Source organism: Halictus rubicundus, chromosome 6 (genome assembly GCF_050948215.1).
Source record: "Halictus rubicundus isolate RS-2024b chromosome 6, iyHalRubi1_principal, whole genome shotgun sequence".
NCBI lineage: Eukaryota > Metazoa > Arthropoda > Insecta > Hymenoptera > Halictidae > Halictus > Halictus rubicundus.
Window position 1 is genome coordinate 6,465,677 of NC_135154.1, and position 17,043 is coordinate 6,482,719.

General features: G+C 39.9%; 2 protein-coding genes across 4 annotated transcripts in view; both read left to right on the top strand.

Annotated features, from left to right (window-relative positions):
• Nucleotides 1-2,782: 2,782 nt before the first annotated feature.
• On the top strand, nucleotides 2,783-10,596 carry LOC143355130 (polycomb protein Sfmbt). Of its 3 annotated transcripts, none has more exons than XM_076789669.1 (10): nucleotides 2,783-3,224; nucleotides 3,622-3,887; nucleotides 3,979-4,213; nucleotides 4,283-4,482; nucleotides 4,540-4,734; nucleotides 4,849-5,113; nucleotides 5,324-6,060; nucleotides 6,136-6,391; nucleotides 6,724-7,073; nucleotides 7,374-10,596. In XM_076789669.1, the coding sequence occupies exons 1-10, from the start codon at nucleotides 3,206-3,208 to the stop codon at nucleotides 7,701-7,703; spliced, it is 2,853 nt and encodes a 950-aa protein (XP_076645784.1). In that variant the 5' UTR covers nucleotides 2,783-3,205; the 3' UTR covers nucleotides 7,704-10,596. The 3 variants fall into 3 exon arrangements, with proteins under 3 accessions (XP_076645784.1, XP_076645781.1, XP_076645782.1); XM_076789666.1 differs by having other exon boundaries at nucleotides 2,783-3,073; nucleotides 3,598-3,887; XM_076789667.1 differs by having other exon boundaries at nucleotides 2,783-3,073.
• Nucleotides 10,597-12,288: 1,692 nt separating this feature from the next.
• The window catches only part of Crp (transcription factor cropped), a 92,569-nt gene continuing 87,814 nt past the window's right edge, over nucleotides 12,289-17,043 (top strand). Inside the window, exon 1 of the mRNA XM_076789697.1 lies at nucleotides 12,289-12,888. Coding sequence (XP_076645812.1) covers nucleotides 12,806-12,888 — 83 coding nt within the window. The 5' untranslated portion in view covers nucleotides 12,289-12,805. The remainder of the gene's footprint in view (nucleotides 12,889-17,043) is intronic.

Below are 17,043 nucleotides of genomic sequence, written 5' to 3' on the forward strand. Positions count from 1 at the left end.
CTCCAAATGAGTTACATCATCATTAGACAAGGAGTGACATTTACGTGTTCAATCCGTTGGGAGCTTCTTCGAGAAAAATATACAACGCTATTGGTGAAGCTTTGAAAGGCTGGACAAGCAGCTTCAAATAAGCGCTTACATTTTATTCGGTCACTATTTTTCGGTAATCGAAGGTACATATCAAGATATCAGCCCTTCGTCGACACGTGTACGCAGAGACAGATAATAGAAAATAGAAACTGTCTGCTGCCCTTAAACCTTTATGCTCCATCTGACCGAACCGTTGCTACGTTACTCAAGACAAACGTGAAAGGTGTTCTTTTTTAAAAATGTATGTGTCGATGGTAAACATTTCTAGCAACAACCATTATAGGGTATTATGTAACGCATTACACAACGTTCAATGTCATTCGCATAGACGTAGATAAGATTCGTATTTGAAATTGCAATTGCGCGTATAACTGCGTAACACTCGTAGCTTGTTGTCAGTTGTCTATAACATGAAATGTAACAATTATTATCGTAATGTATATTTGGATGAAATAAAAATGATTATTTTGAAAAGTTAATTTCTTTTTGGATCGACGTATAAATGTGGGAATATAATATGGCACAAATCGATGTACTGTACAACCTAAATAACATTATATTTAAAAATGAAGAAGAAGCGATAGTGACGTTTAGTGGGAATTTATAAAGCGCGAGGCTCTACGGTCGAAAAAGACGGTCCTGCGAAGACACGTGGGTCAACACGATTTACGTGGTTCCAAACACACACAATGTTGGGGACGCGGTGAGATCAACGAGGGTTCGAAGATAGAAGAGGTTGAACGGTAATGGTGGGGGCATGGACCAACTAGAAATCTGTAGAGCGGGGAGCGAAGACCGGTGGGGTAAGGGCCGAGGTAGCAATCAACTCTAGAACGATGTCGTACCTTGACCAATCTCAACGCGACTTGTTTTAAGCTATGCCAGCGGCAACCTCAGAAATGACTCGTGATCGTACCGAAACCAAAATGGCAAAAGGAACGAAGGACACCTACTTATACTCTTTCCTTCTAACAGGCTGCTATGCTCATTCGCAGGTCCGCGTGCTGATATTTATAACAAATCGGGCGCTTCCTTTTTCACACGCTTGCCTGATAAGGTATCATAGAAAAATCAGTAGTGGGAGATAACAGTACTCCGTACAGAGTGACACTAGAAATAAATGGAGAGATACATATGTATATGCTTTCTATATCGTTTATTGTACTCGTATGTGAATATACATTTGTCCTGTATTTTACATCAAATGGAAATATCAACCACAGAGACAGAGGCTATTATTATTATTTATAATGCATCTACGATCATAGACAAGAACAAGGGATGCGTAGGAATGAGCGTGAACGAGGTCGGCCAACGTGATCGTATTAAGTAGAAAGTGGAAAGTATTCTTAAGGTCAATGACTTCATCCCACGTGTATGCCGCCGACTACACCTCGCCATGATTTCATTTCAAGGTCATATACATATACACAAAAGGATTTTGTTTTTAGTTTTTCTTTCGTGTATGTATGAATGTGTGTGTATGTTTTTATTGTAGACTTTTCTGTTGCCCTATAGAATCGAAGCATACGTTTAATAAGTAACAAACAAATTACATCGGTTGGTACTTGGATCAATTTTATCTCTCTTGGATACACCAGGTAAAACTGACCCCAACTGTACGCTATTGAAAAGAATAAAATTAAAAGCTAAAGTCAATGCTAATCGGTTGTTTCCTATGATGAAGAAGTAATCAACCGTGAACTCAAAATATATGTACGAAGATATTAATACCAACAAGTATTAAATTTGAAGTAAACGTTGATAATACAGATCGCATCCCTAGTCTTGAAACTTATAAAAATGTCGTATCATAAACAAAACATAAGAATAGACCTGACACCTCATGGTCTTTCGTGACCTAAAGTTCACTGTTTTACCGACACAGAAATTGGAGATCGATTACAGCGACCTTCTGTCATGAACGATGAATGGCAACTAATTGAAAGACTGTTGAAGTAACATTAGAATGCAACGAGAGTCAACAAATATAAATAATTGCATTTTATTTATGACAGAAACTTAAGGTTTGTCTGGTAATACCTTAGGCTGCCGTTAGTAAATCTCATCGTATGCGCACGACCTAGGTCCTAAGGTTAGTATAAATAAAAGTGCACAGCCAATAGGCGTTTGTCCCTCTCGAGCTGCCAAAGCCGATGCAGCTGAAAGGAGTTCTAGGAGTTTTGTCTTCGGGAGTTTGGAAACGACTTTTACAGGGCTCTGATGGATTTTGTTTAATCTTGCTGAATCCTAATATGACTTTGCTAGATTAATCTTTTTTTTTTCACGTAGAGTGCGCCCATGTACTAGGGAATTTTCAATGGCGCCGACAAGATAGAACAATAGACCAGTGTCGCCAGATCAAGACTTACTCCCTCACTCGAATATACTGAAGTTTCAAATCATCACAATTTCTGTATCGCATTATTCTAATAAATAAATAATTCGTATAAAAAGTAAAAAGCCATACTGTAAACTTTGAAAGAATTTTAATGCGTTTAAGCTTGATACACAGTCATTTTCATTGCATTGATGACAATGAGAGAACGGGCAAAGTTTGTCCAACACTGCCATCTACGTCTCTAAATATCGTGTTATAGATGGAAATGCTGATTTTCGAATTGTTTCTCAGGACGCAAGAGTGAGTTGGACAATGATTGTTGGCAGTGGATTTTTGGCCCTTTATATTCAACAATAGATCGGAGTGTGTTGGATTGTTTACAGATTGTTTAAATCTAACTGAATCTCAGTGTATTTCCAAAGTTGAAATTTTCGTTTAACAACTACGAATTTTCGTATGTTGTGTTTAAACAATCGTTGTTGGTATTTCACTTTGAAAACCAATAAGATGGAAATTTTGTACGCGCCACCAATTCCATTTAATAGTGAGAATTCATATCAGATGGCGTAGCAATTTGCACACCACTTGAATACACAGGAGTTTCCAGGCTCTGCTTTGTCATGGACGTGCAAGCTTCTAATGGTTCGTACTTGTTTTCCTACGCTATGTGATAAATCTTCGCGCGTTAAATTGCATCGTAATTTATGATCTTGGAATTGCACACTTTACACAGGATATGGTGTATCTGCAAAGAGAAGCATTGCGTCTTGAAAAATGTATCCCAGTGGAAAAGGTTGAATAAATGTTGATTTACAAAGCTTCGGCGTCACTTCGAGAAACAAATTCTACTAAGTTTCTTTGAGATATTAGACGATACAGAATGGCATTCGAATACAATAACGTCGATTTTTGAAAAGTCTCGTGTGTCTTACGCCCCGAGTTACGTACATATTTTAAATGGAAATTTTGCTTCCTGTACGAGGGGTACTTTCGTTCAACGTGTGTTTTAATCTTATCAAAGCCGTTTCATTTCTACATATAAAGTTATTTTGTTCGGTGCCATACAGATTTTTCGTTTAATTTCCCCGTTGCACCGTTCGAAGCAACAAATTTTTAACGCACATAGCCTGGCTTAAAGTAACACTATAATCGTTATGTGAATATAGGAATGGATATTTGTATGAATTCAGTGTATGCCTCTATCCCTGGATTACCGGAACTAGGGATGGTATGGATGGGCGATATGATGGTACACGGAGAACCCACTCACGAACTCATGTTGGATCCCCGTCAAGCCGAAAGTCCATTTTTCTCCCATGGCTCGAATCCATATGAGGATATTAGGAATCATCAAATTGCGCCTACTATGGTACGATATCTACCACCACAGTTTTCGAACGAATGTTCAGAACCAGACGAAGCCATGGAAGCTGTTGATGCTCAAGAAATGCAACAAGTAAGTCATTTTATTTGTTGATTCATTTTTCTTAAACGATTTGTTTATCGTAATCAATGTATAATTGTAATGTTATTTCTATGTTATTTAGGAATATGATTCTCAGTCTGAAAGGCAAGAAATGACAGACTATTTAACCTTAGAAGATTACATGGGTGACGAAGATAGGGAGCAGGTTGTAAATAATGCAGCTACGCAAACTACTCAAGACAATCGTAACAGAAAAATAAAACCTATAAAACACCCTGGACTCGTTTTAAAAACACCAATTGCTTATCAACCGCACACAGACTTAAATTTTATACCTATCCGTAAGGATGGTATAGGTAAGTTGCGATATATAATTGTACATTTTGAAAAGAAATTATTTTTAACATTAAAACGATTGATTACAGCTGTTTGCGAAAAGTGTGGCGCAATTGGTGTAAAACATGCATTTTACACGAAAGAGCGTAGATTTTGCAGTAGAGCATGTGCAAGGTCTTCAGAACATACTGCTCCCACTGCGGATTCTACGTACAGTCCATCTCATTCTATAGAAGCACCTACATCGGTAAATCCTATGTCACCGAACGAATCAAAAATAGTGAAACAAGTAAGTTCTGTCTAAGAGAATATTACGAACAAGCATTGTAATGATTTGAATTTTTAGACTGTAGTTAAAGAAGAAGAGGACGGGAAGGAACACATTGAACTAGAAAAAGAGAAAGTTATATCTGAACCAGTGATGCCAGAAGATTTACCTGTAAGAAGGAAAAGAACTGCCGAAATGGCTGGATCTTACGATTGGACTACGCAACTTGCGGAATCTGGTTTTTGTGCTGCTCCAGTATCTTGCTTTAAACATGTCAGTTGTCAATCCGAAACAATGATAGAATGATCAATTGATCAATGATCAATTGATTGATCAATGGTCATTGTGATCAATTTTCCTAAAAAATATCGATCTTTTCTGTTTTAGGCACCTATATCGGAAATATGGGATAATATAACAGTCGGTATGAAAGTTGAAGTTGAGAATACAGATTGCGACGAGGTGTGCGAAGCTTTTCCTGATTCTTTCTGGGTCGCGACGGTACTGCGTATATCCGGATACAGAGCTTTATTAAGGTACGAAGGTTTCGGACTTAACGCTGACAAAGACTTCTGGGTATCATTGTGCTCGAACGATATACATCCAGTAGGTTGGTGTGCAACAATTGGAAAGCCATTGATTCCACCTAATAGTAAGTGTAACGTAAACTCGATCAACGGACTATCTCTGCAAAGGCACACTGTTGTAGTTGGTCGAAAAGATTTCATATTCGCAATTAATTTACGATACAGTTGCAAAAATCAGAATAGAGAAAATGTTGTTGTGTGCCATTACAGGGTTCAGAAGGATATTTGTTCGAAGGACTAATTGTATCTACATTAATTGTAATAATTTTTAACAGCGATTGCTAACAAATACAAAGACTGGAAAGATTTTCTAATGAGACGATTAACTGGTGCAAGAACACTGCCAACTAATTTTTATAATAAAGTTAACGATAGTATGAGGTCCCGGTTCAGATGTGGACTTCACTTGGAAGTAGTAGATAAAAATAGAATCTCACAGGTAAAAGTAGCAACGATACAGAAGATTGTTGGGAAACGTTTACACGTAAGATACTATGATTCGCCGCCCGAGGATAACGGTTTCTGGTGCCACGAGGACTCTCCCCTGATACACCCTGTTGGCTGGGCCAAGAGGGTAGGGCAGACGTTGGACGCGTATCCCGAGTATTTGGAGCGTGTCTCGAAATCAAAATTATGCGAAGAAGATTCCACAGAAAATCTTTTTTATGTGCCAAAGAACCATCATTTCCACCTCTGTTACACATTTAGGGAAGGAATGAAAATAGAGGCCATCGATCCGCTTAATCTTTCTGCCATATGCGCGGCTACGGTTATGCAAGTCTTGAAGGAAGACTACATAATGATCCGTATAGATAGTTACGACGAGGATGCGAGTGGTGCTGATTGGTTCTGTTATAATTCATGTTCACCTTGTATTTTTCCAATCGGATTTTGTTCTCAACACGGTTTACCGCTTACACCACCAAAGGGTTACGATCCTTCTACATTCGCATGGGAGACATATTTAACAGAGACGAATACTATACCTGCTCCCGTGCAACTATTTAATAGGGTAATTCTGCAGATTACAGACTTATAAATAGAATTCAAAACAACATTTCGCTTTAAACAACCGATTACATTCCAGGAAATACCTCAACACGGTTTTATCGAGGGAATGAGGCTCGAAGCTGCTGATTTGATGGATCCTAGATTAGTTTGTGTTGCTACTATCACTAGAGTGATCGGAAGGTTATTAAAAGTACATTTTGATGGTTGGGAAGACGAATATGATCAGTGGTTAGATTGCCAGAGTCCTGACATTTATCCAGTCGGATGGTGCGATCTGGTCGATCATAAACTAGAAGGGCCCCGTGTACTCAATAAAAACACTAGTCCTACTGGTAAATAGAAACAGAAACGTTTTCACATATACAATACATATACCGTGTTTTCTCGATACATATTCAAAAGATCTAGCCTTAATAATGGGGTATACTCCGGGAGGGGTCGCGAAGCGCGAGAGGCATCGTTCATTACACCAGTAAATATCATCGGAATTATATCGTATTTGGTATTATTTTCATGAGAAAAATGCCACGAATATGTTAGTAAAAGTCCCATAAAAAAAAATGTTTTGGACATTTATCAAGAAAACACTGTATCTAAACTCTAAACGATGATCTGTCACTTGTCGATTCGGTTGTTTTCTTCACATTGCTCTTCGAATTGTTAGTAAAATCACCAAGAGGCCTTAAACGTAAAGCTAAGAGAAAGTTGAAGAAAAGCAGCAAAGTATCCTGCGCGAAAAACATTCTACCTCGGCACAGCGAACGTATTAGCATGGCTCGCGAACGCGAACGAGAGTTAGAGCCAGCTCAAGGGGTAAAGATTGAAAGAGAACGCGACGTGGAAAGCTTACCAGAACAAAGAAACAGGGAACCAGAGCCGGCAGAAGAGCCTGCTGGCCCTGATCAAACACTACCTAGTCCTACCACGGGACAAGGACAAGCGCTAAATGATACTCAAAGCGAGACACAAAGTCCTCCGCCGCCGAAAGAAAGAACTGCGACATCCTATATCAATGTGAGTAACATATACTTCAGTCTTTTTATTTTATAGCGTTAACATACTATAACGAAAGCTGCGATACATTTACCTTTTATTTAATTAGCGTTCTTGGGTATCTGTGAATTTTTATCGAATACGAATTTTATTTCTTTTGTTTTTCCCCTAAGGTTTACCGTTTCACATTATTACAAAAAATGATAGATATTACTTTCAGAATACAATAGAATACGCTAGAATATTGTTTACGAGCATATCCGAAATTCTTAGGCATTTAAATGAAAAAGGAATATATTAGTAACATGAATTGTTTCCTAGGTGACGTCTGCCTCTAGTAAATACATCCCAAGGCTAGCAGATGGTGTCCAGAAAAGTTCTGAGTCTGGTGATTTAGTGCCATCTGAATGGAATGTGTTTGATGTTGCACAATTCCTTCGTGTTAACGATTGTGCAACATACTGCGATAATTTTAGTAAACGTAAAATAGATGGGAAAACATTGTTGACGCTCACTAAGGACCAAATAATAGACCTGACGGGTTTCAAAGTTGGGCCTTCCTTAAAAATCTACGATCTTATTCAGCAATTAAAAATCAAAGTGAATCCAGCTCAGGAAAGGTTGAAATTAGGAATGAAAAAATTATTATAACAAAGCTAGTATGTAGTTAATATGCTGAATAAGTTCCATCATTGCATAGAAATAAACATGGATTTACAGGTAAGGCAAGTAGATTCAAGTAACGCGAAATTTACGTTCAATGACGGTCATCGTACATCGTTCGTTACATGCTTTATTAATCTACTAATATGTACATATATCTATGTATAGACGCATTAAAAAAAAAAGAGAGAAAGTTAAAGACGATGGTATTGCATCACGACTCGAAAAATAATAGTATACATTTTAAAACAGAAGATTTATTTGGTTTTGGGGAAGTGAAATTTGGTTTTGGGGGAGGAAATTGTTCCTCAGAAAAATCCAATTTTAACACCTAGGTTTTTTTTTCAATTTTTTTTCTTTCAAGAAACAGTTGCGTAAGAACAGTAATGAGAGATTGCAATGGTAACAATGGTTGGAAACAATTAAATGATATGGAGAGGATAACAATGACTGCTAATAGCAAATACAAACTGAACCCCGAAAAATCGGGCCTTATATCAAATTGGAGTAGATGATTTTAAAACACTTTTAAGTGGATTCTGTCAAACCATTGAAACAGTATTTAATTGGATTCTTTTCTAATAAACAGTTGAATAATGGGTGTGTACATTTATTGATACATTACACAACATTCGTTATAATCAAGCTATACGCAGTGAAATAATAACAGAAGAATTATTTCAATACTTTATAATGAATAGATACATTTCACAACAAATTGGTCTGAATTAAGTTGTAACATCACATATATTTGCACAATATTTGTGTCTAGATAGGTAAAAAATCAAAATTGTCTACACAGAAATATGTTCCGTGATGAAAGTATTATGGGAACTGCTTGCATATATGGTCCACCTATACATTTTCATAAATGTCAATACGAGAAACGAATTTGGTTATTCGCTTGAAACGTTTCTCCGGGAAGCTGTTATTTGTAAATCCATGCTTTCATGTTGCACGAAATTGTCTGCAGATGCATGAACCACGTTTGAAAATTGACTAATATATGTATATTTAAATAATCTTCTTTTTCTTAAAGAGGCCGAAATGAAAAGCATGTAATTTAAAAAGGGACTATCGAGAGAGAGAGAGTAAATCGACGAAGAGGTATTAAAATAGAAAGTAAAGGTATAGTAAAATGACAATTAAAGTACAAACTATCTCTTGTGTATCGATTCATTGCAGTTCTAATCACGTTTGCCTTAATAATACAATTCGCGGTATTCAAATAGTTTTACATATTTTAATAAATTTGTTGATTTACTCTCGACTGCAACCAACAGGTACACTTCTGTACATAATTAAAGAAAATAAAGTAGTCGTCTTCTGATCTTGTAAATATAGCATTTAACACAATATTAGGTATATAGCTAATCTTTTTGAAGTAAAACAAAAACGAAGAGAACTTCACTACAGTGTACAAGAAAGATAATTGTTAGAAAGTGGTTGATGCATTTGTATATCAGATACTGTATCTATATCTAGCTTTATAATACTTACAATAAATCAAACCAGTCGAACAGTGTCTAAGACTAATTCGTCTTAGGCTGTTTAAATACTATTTTTAGTATGACGGAGTAACGTGATTACTCTTCTTATTTATTCAATGTTTTGGAATCTCAGTGGGTACTAATTCGGTTTGGTACCTTACATTTTCTAGCAATTAGTTTGTGGAACGCCACCACGCAAAAGAATCAATTGAGCATCTATTATATTTTATCAAGTCGATCATATCAGATTCCTTTTTGTACAATGAAACATTTCCTTCGATTCACGTTGATATGCAGGTTCATGCAAACTATCTAACAAATTTGTTAATTCGGAGAATATTGGCTAACTCTATCTACTGTATCGAACAAAACATAGCAACCTTTCTTAATCCATTAGTGTGTACAAATTCGAAGGCATTATGAATAGTATTACATTTACAAGCTTAAAGTTACAAAAATATTTGCATTTTGCTTTAGGAACACTAATTGCATAACTGTCATTACAAAAAAGAAAAGACGCAATATCAATCTCATAAATAGGATGCAGATTCTAACAAATTTTTACATGTTACCCCGATAAGTTTTCAATTTAAAATGGAATAACACATTTCAATTTCGATGCTGCGAAGCAAAATTGATTCTTTATATTTGACCATATAATAATATGACCTAATATGTAGATCGATGGAAGTTTTGATGAAATGAAATAACTATGTTTTCAATTTTCTTTAAAGATGGATACTATCGTAAACGTTCAATGGACTGTTTGTAACAGCCATTTTCTATAAAATTACTGACAAGACCGATATTCACGATTTCACATTTATATATGTAGACACATTTTAGTTTCCCAGTTCGTGTTAAGCAAAAGTAAAATTGATATTTTCTATTTCGTAAATCCATTGTTTACGATTCGATGAGGTTTTCCGGATTAATCAATGATGAAGAGAGATACATGTACCTACAATATTACGATATTTCCGTTTGCTTTACTGCATTTAAGACGTATTCATAGTTCTCCCTTTTAAACGTTAATTAATGCTGCTTTCGTATGTTGAACGATGTAATATATTATTAATGTAACGGAATGATACAAACAGTAGCTATGAATACTGTCTCCAAATATTATTTTTAGCCTGTCACTACATTGAAATAAACGAAATGTTACTGTGCCGTTGATGATCACTACAGTATTTAATGATAACGCTAAGTTTAAAGGAAAAACGTGTCTTTTTTCCTCTCTTTTTATTTGTAAGTTTGTCACTCATATATTTGTTTTCTAGAAGTAAAGAGAGAATGATTAAAAAAAGAGATAAAAAAATAAATGTTTTTTCACATACATTGTAAAAAAAAAATGCAAATAATGATGGAAGTACATTGTTTATAGTAAATCATCCGAGTGTATTTCAGTTGCCGCTCCGTTATTTTTACCGAGTACCGCAATCTACAGACAGATGGCATCGACTGCAAGATTTTCCAGAATTTATCGATTTGAACAAGGAAATTTATTCGAACGTGTATTATCGAATTTTGTTTATCGTTCATGCATACAAGAAATAATAATTCAGCTTCAAGATGTCAACCATACATCGTAGGTATTTTCGAAAGCTCAAAAGTTTCGAGTTTACACAGGAAAAGAAGCCTATGTATATACACGAGGAAGCACGGTAAACGAACCAACGTGAAACATCGGATAGATGTTATAAACAAAAAAGTAAATATTTTCTCGACGACGGTAGATACAAAATACGAAACTAGAGTACCGAAAACTATGCACGATTCTCGAGCGAAAACAATGCATTAGGATCGCTCGGAATCGTTGAAACGCAAATAACTATTGTACCCACCCTTTATTCGAAACGAGAACAGAATATACCTATTGCTCGAAAAAAGAATTCGATGGAACGAGCAATGAACGATACACGAGAGCGATATATTCTACATTTTAAATGGCTCGTCCGTATCGTGTCGTTTCGTACATACGCACGATACACTTTCTGCATTCTCCATTCATTTCGTGACGCATTTGTGTTGGAATATGCGCGACAGAGCAGTTAAGATGTGCATATCGTACGCGCAGGGAAGCAACGAATTTTTATTGTGAACTTTCGTGTCGTGTAACATTGCGCGGAGAGCTCGACGAAGGACCAGGATAGAAGTTGCTTGTGTATAATGCGTGTGTGCATGTGTGCGCGCGCGCGATGCGCGGTCATAGACGCACAGATGGTCTGGAAGTTCTGTGTGTGAGTTTAGAGTGGCGCAGGTGGGGGAAGTGGGGAGACTGGCGTATTCCATGGGCGGGGCCTCTGCCAGCTGGCAGATGTTTCCCGCGCGGCCGCACCATTCCTCTAGCGTAAACCTACGCGACGCGAAAGTAGTTCCTCGAAACGCGTGAAATATTTCTAACAATAGTTCGCCGAGGAGGCGGCGAATAGGTATATCGGTGATCCGGCACAAAGCGACAGACGACCTGCGCGCAACTACCTGCAGAAAACTGCGGAAACACGGTGTGAAAGCGAAGATGAGCTGGTGTGGGATTGGTCCAAAGAGAGTCGTTGTCCAGGGCAGAGTATGGCGTACCGTTCACCCTAACCGCGTACACTAAACTTTTGCGCGAGTGCCACTAGCATGTTTCTCTCTCTCGACCGTTCTCGTTCGACACGACGTCAATCTTTCTGTGCACAATTCTCACGATCGCCGTGTCCGCGTTAATCGAACACGTTTTCGTCGGCGTTTCCTTCTTCTCGATCGACGAGAGAACCGATGCAACGCGGTTTATCGGCCGCGATCCTACACGCATATCCTGTCGTCGCGTGGTGCGGGAGTGCTATTTCCATCGATAAAGAGTGCCGGACGATAACGTGTAGTAATGTGCCGCCACGTGATAGCCCTGTCGCCATGTGTACGTGAACCAACATTACGCGCGTCAACTAAATTTATCGGACGATTCGTTTCGGACGCGTAACCCTGTGCACAGGTATCCCGAGGCATTTTCAATCCGAGAATTTTTTCCCCAGACTACGGCGGTTTAGGTTCGTTGGTCTCTTAACCAAGAAGAATCGCGTACGAGCGTTTTCGAAAAAAAAAACGAAAACGGTGAATAAACTAATAAGAAATTGTGCTCCGAGTCGGAGTGAAAATTACTCGAGGAAAAAGTTTGACCGGAGCGAAGGGTGTCGCGTGGACAGGAATCTCAGGAGGGGGCGCTCGGCGAACCCCAGATTATGACAGCCCTGAAGCCGGCGGCGGAGTGATTCGTGGTACGCTGTGGGGGCCCTCAGCTGTTTCCCGCCAAAGATCGCCATTACAAAACGCGTTCGGGCGTTGTGTGTGCGCCGCGCGGAGTGGCTGTCCCGTGGACGAATCTCGGTGCGTGCCATCATCGCGGTTGAAAAAAAAAAAGAAAATAGAGAAACCGAAATATTGAATCACGAGTTCCGTCTCGTGGGTATCTGCGACGCAAATACGGCGTGAGGTGTGCGCGTTGTTTTTTCGGTGGAGTGTGTGAAAAGAGCCCGTCGCCTTGTTCGCTGCCGCGACGACGGCTGCCGAGACGTGGGATCGCGCGGCGGGATTCTTAGTGCTACGGACCAACGAGATATGTCAGTGTTTGGTTGTGAGGATCGTATTCTGCTCGAAGAAATAGTCGAAGCCGGCGAGGAACAGGAAACTCATTTGTGCGGGTAAGTCTTCGTTCTCCTTCTTTTGCTGTCGCGTCAGAGAATTTGGTCGTGGTCGTGGTCGCGGTCGCGAATGCGACGCGCGGTTATAGATCACATGTCGGTTGACGGGAAATCCGTTCGCGAGTTACATATGCGGTGCGCCGAGTTTGCGAGCACGTCAGCGTACAGTGTATAGAACGGTCGCGGATTGCCGTGCCACGTCATTTGTGACTTCAAATATGTACACACGTATACTTATACGTACAAGTGTAGCGTAACGCGGAGAACGCGAACTCGTACCGCTCTGGCGGCACGAATTTATCGGCAAAGGAAGGCGTGCTCGCCCTCCTTATCGATTCATGCTGATTACCAGCGTATCAACGTCCATCTCCTCTTCCCTTTCTTCGCGCTATCCTCGTCGTATACATATGTATTCATATATATATATTGCATTGTCGTGCTCCCGTCGTCGCGGTTCTTCGGGCCCCGTCTAATCGTGACACGGACGTAAAAACGTGCGCACAAACGCAAACAAAATCTGGTTTAGCCTCGATAGCCAGCTGTCGCGAAGCCGGCCGGCCGGCAGGCACGGCTGACGGACCGGCCGGCACAATAGCCTTCGTCTCTTTCGTATGACGCAATTTCGCGATACTCCTTCTCTCGTCCGAGTCGATATTCGAATTTCCTTCGTTTCGATTCATCTCGATTCGTTTCGCGAAATCTTTTCGCATCGCGTCGCATCGCCTCGATTTTCGCGGTTTTTTTTTATTTTACACGCGACCCGAACGACACTCGTGCGTCGAGGTGAATCGAATCGTAGCCACCATGCGTTCACGCCCAAACAAGCATGGCGCGAGAGCGAAACTGCTCGAAATACACATATACACTGTCGCTCAAGAGTATTCGAACAATTGCAAATTTTTCTTGCATTCCTTGTCGATTAATTTTCTGGTGGCGTTGCACTCGATAATATTATTTCCATTCTTCGAATCGAGCAATGCCATTCGTATATACAGTGAAACCCAAAAATTTGTCTTATTCTATTTTTTTTTTTTTAACACTAAACCTACCGACATTTCATGTGTACGTAATCCTACCATGAACGGTCAAATGACCGCTTAAAAAAAATATATGCATTTTAATATAGAAAGAGATTTTAGCCAGTTGGATAGTAAACAAAATATTTTTTTCTATTTAGAAAAGTTGTATGTATATTTATGCATTTTCAGCACATTCAAGTCAATAAGTTGCATGGCGATACAGTAACGTTGTATACAAGAAATTCTAAACGAAATTTCGAAAACGGTCATTCGACCGCGTGTGGTAGGTTTAGTGTTCAGTTCGTTTTATGTCAATTAGCCACCGGTCTAATCATCGGATTTTTCTCGATTTTAACCAGTTTCGGAAGAACGATCTCCTTCGAACAAAATTTGTTCAATCGACAGAAACATTTCCAGGGCAAAGTTGAATCAAAATTGAGAATATAGATTAGTGGCCATTCATCGCACTGAATTATAATGAAACCATATAGCTATATTAAATGTATAATTCTGCTCGGCGTTGGAGCTCCCAATGTGAAAAATTGAAAGAAAACCGGTAATTCTTCGGGTTAGATGGTTTGCATAGATCGCGTTATCGTGGTCTCCGGCGTGTTCAGCGGCTCGATATTTTCGGATAGAAGAATTTCCACGGTAAATGGTATCGCGTCTGAAATAAATCATACCGGTTTTCTGCGAGGACTTCGCCGGTAAACGGTCGCTCGGCTGAGCACCCGTGGTCGCGATTAATCGTTTCTCGGAATGTTATCTGCGAGTTGTCTAAGTCTAAACAGGTTTGGAATGCATGTACGGTACTCTCTCGGTTTGTATCTCTCGGCTCCGTACACTCGTTTCCTTGGTTTCCCTCGGCGACTAACTTGTAAGCGCACGAGTACCACCGAGTACCGAGTACCGAGTACCTCGCGCCGGTCTCTATCACGGTCACGATACGATCGAAATCGCTCCGAGGAAAAAGTATCGGGTCTCCGCAGCTTCGAGAGCAAACCCGTGTACTCCCTAATGCTCCCTTACCCGGGCCGCTGCCTTTCTCTTTTTCGCTAATAAACCGTAACAACGGTTTTCCGATTTTTACTCTGTATTCGCGTTCATTGTAACACGTTTTCGTGCACGCGAACCCAACGCACAGGGCCTAACCAGAGCTCTGAATTTTCAAACAACCTGCCAATTACTATCGGGCAGATTATATTACATCACAGAAAGAAAAACTACGTCACGTCGGTCGCGATCAGCCGAGTACACGCTGACACATATGTAAACAAATATTAAGGATCGATAGCGACGTCTAAAAATAGACTCAAACGTACTACTAGATAAACAGATACGTGAGTAGATATAGTCTAGTGTACATTGGGAACCGACTCCCATGATTTTATTCCATTGAGTGTATAGAATCGACAGGATTCTTAAAATAGCCAGGATAATCGCTAAACCGTGAATTTGATGCGTCTACAATCTAAAACGCGTCTATAGACTGTAATGCGTCTGATTTAAAACGGTGAAAACATTAAGACAATTTAACGCTAAACCTACCAAGCACAAAACACACAAAAGTGAAACGTTTTATAGAAGGGAAAAGATTGAATTTAGTTAAACTTTGTATGATTTCTATTATAATATTGTACTTAAATAAAGAAGTCAGTACAGTATAATTTCCTACGAAAACGTTTTTATAATTTCAATAATTATGAAATAGAAACCGGTCATTTTGACGTTCATATATTATTTTCAATTTACTCAAATTATTAGAGATAGAAAGACATTTTTATACGGTTGCGCTATTTTTATTTTGCATAAAGACCTGCACTCCAATAGGTGAGTGTTGACAGAACTAGTTGGAGAATTCGTTGATTCTTTTTATTTTGCGTTTGGCTCGCGTACGATTCTCAGGATCGATCGTCGTAGCTTTTGTTTACATTGGTAGCGAGCGGCATGGCACGGCATAGTGCGGCGAGGCAGGACGAGGCGAGGCGGTTTCGGTTGGCAGGCCTGCCTCGCGGTCGCGAACGAGCCTAGAGGATCCTAGTGAAAATAAAAAGGGACAGAAACAAAAGGACGAGAGCGGCCAGTTCCTTTGTATACGGCCGAGTGACCGACAAGACCTGGGTATACTATGCGCGTTACGTAAAGTCGCGTTTGTTGCACAATAATGGATTTCTATAAATAACCGAACGCACGCCGCTTCGCCTCGACTTCTTGTTTACATACGCTCATCACCATTATGTTCACTCGCATAGAGCTTCGATTTATCTTGTACATTGTAGGCTGCGCCGCGACAAGCCGGTTCTGACGAGGGAAGGGCCCGTAACTGTCCAACTTTGATTTTCACGAGCTTTCGCGAGACTGAATAATTTTGCGCGCGATCATCGCCGCTCTGGGATTCCCGCGACCATCGTCTTTGCTTCTTGCGCGCGTATCTACACGACTCGCGTCTACACAACAAAGTTTGTACTTGTACAACTTTCGAACAAACTGCGCCTGTGTCCCAGCAGTTTCCGAGCAGTTGGTTAAAATCTAATAATCGCGGTCCTTTGACCGCAAACGAAACGAAACGCCGGTTGTTATTTTTGGTGCACGTGCTTCCGAAAGCGTGCGCGTACGAAACTCGCAATTGATTCATACGTCGGCCGAGTAGTGCACAGTCCCCCGTGCGCGATTTATTATCAACGTTACGACGTAGTTTTCGATGTTGATCCGATCGCTGCACGTACACGCGATATCGTCTACCGCGCCTCTTAGGGAAAATTGTCGCGGTTACGATGTGAGAAACGGGCAACTCTACTCGCCGCGGCATGAATGGAGCGGTAGCCGGTTCGGCAATATGGAAACATGCACATAGGAATGATTTTATAGTCTATAAAATTCTCGTCGGAGGTATCGAGCGTAAATGATTGCGTTAATGCACGCGGCATACCTAACGTTTGTTCTCCGCGTTTCTTCCTCCTCCGAAAGCAATTCCTCTCAAAGTAGTCCGACTTGTACATTCACGTAGGAAACCTACAAAGAAAGCAAATGTTTCTCGAATATTATTCCAGAGCAGGCGGAAATTGCGCGTGTTTATCGACGGAGTCGCAGTTGCGCTTGCGAAACGAACGTGTAACAGATAAATTTGGACATACGT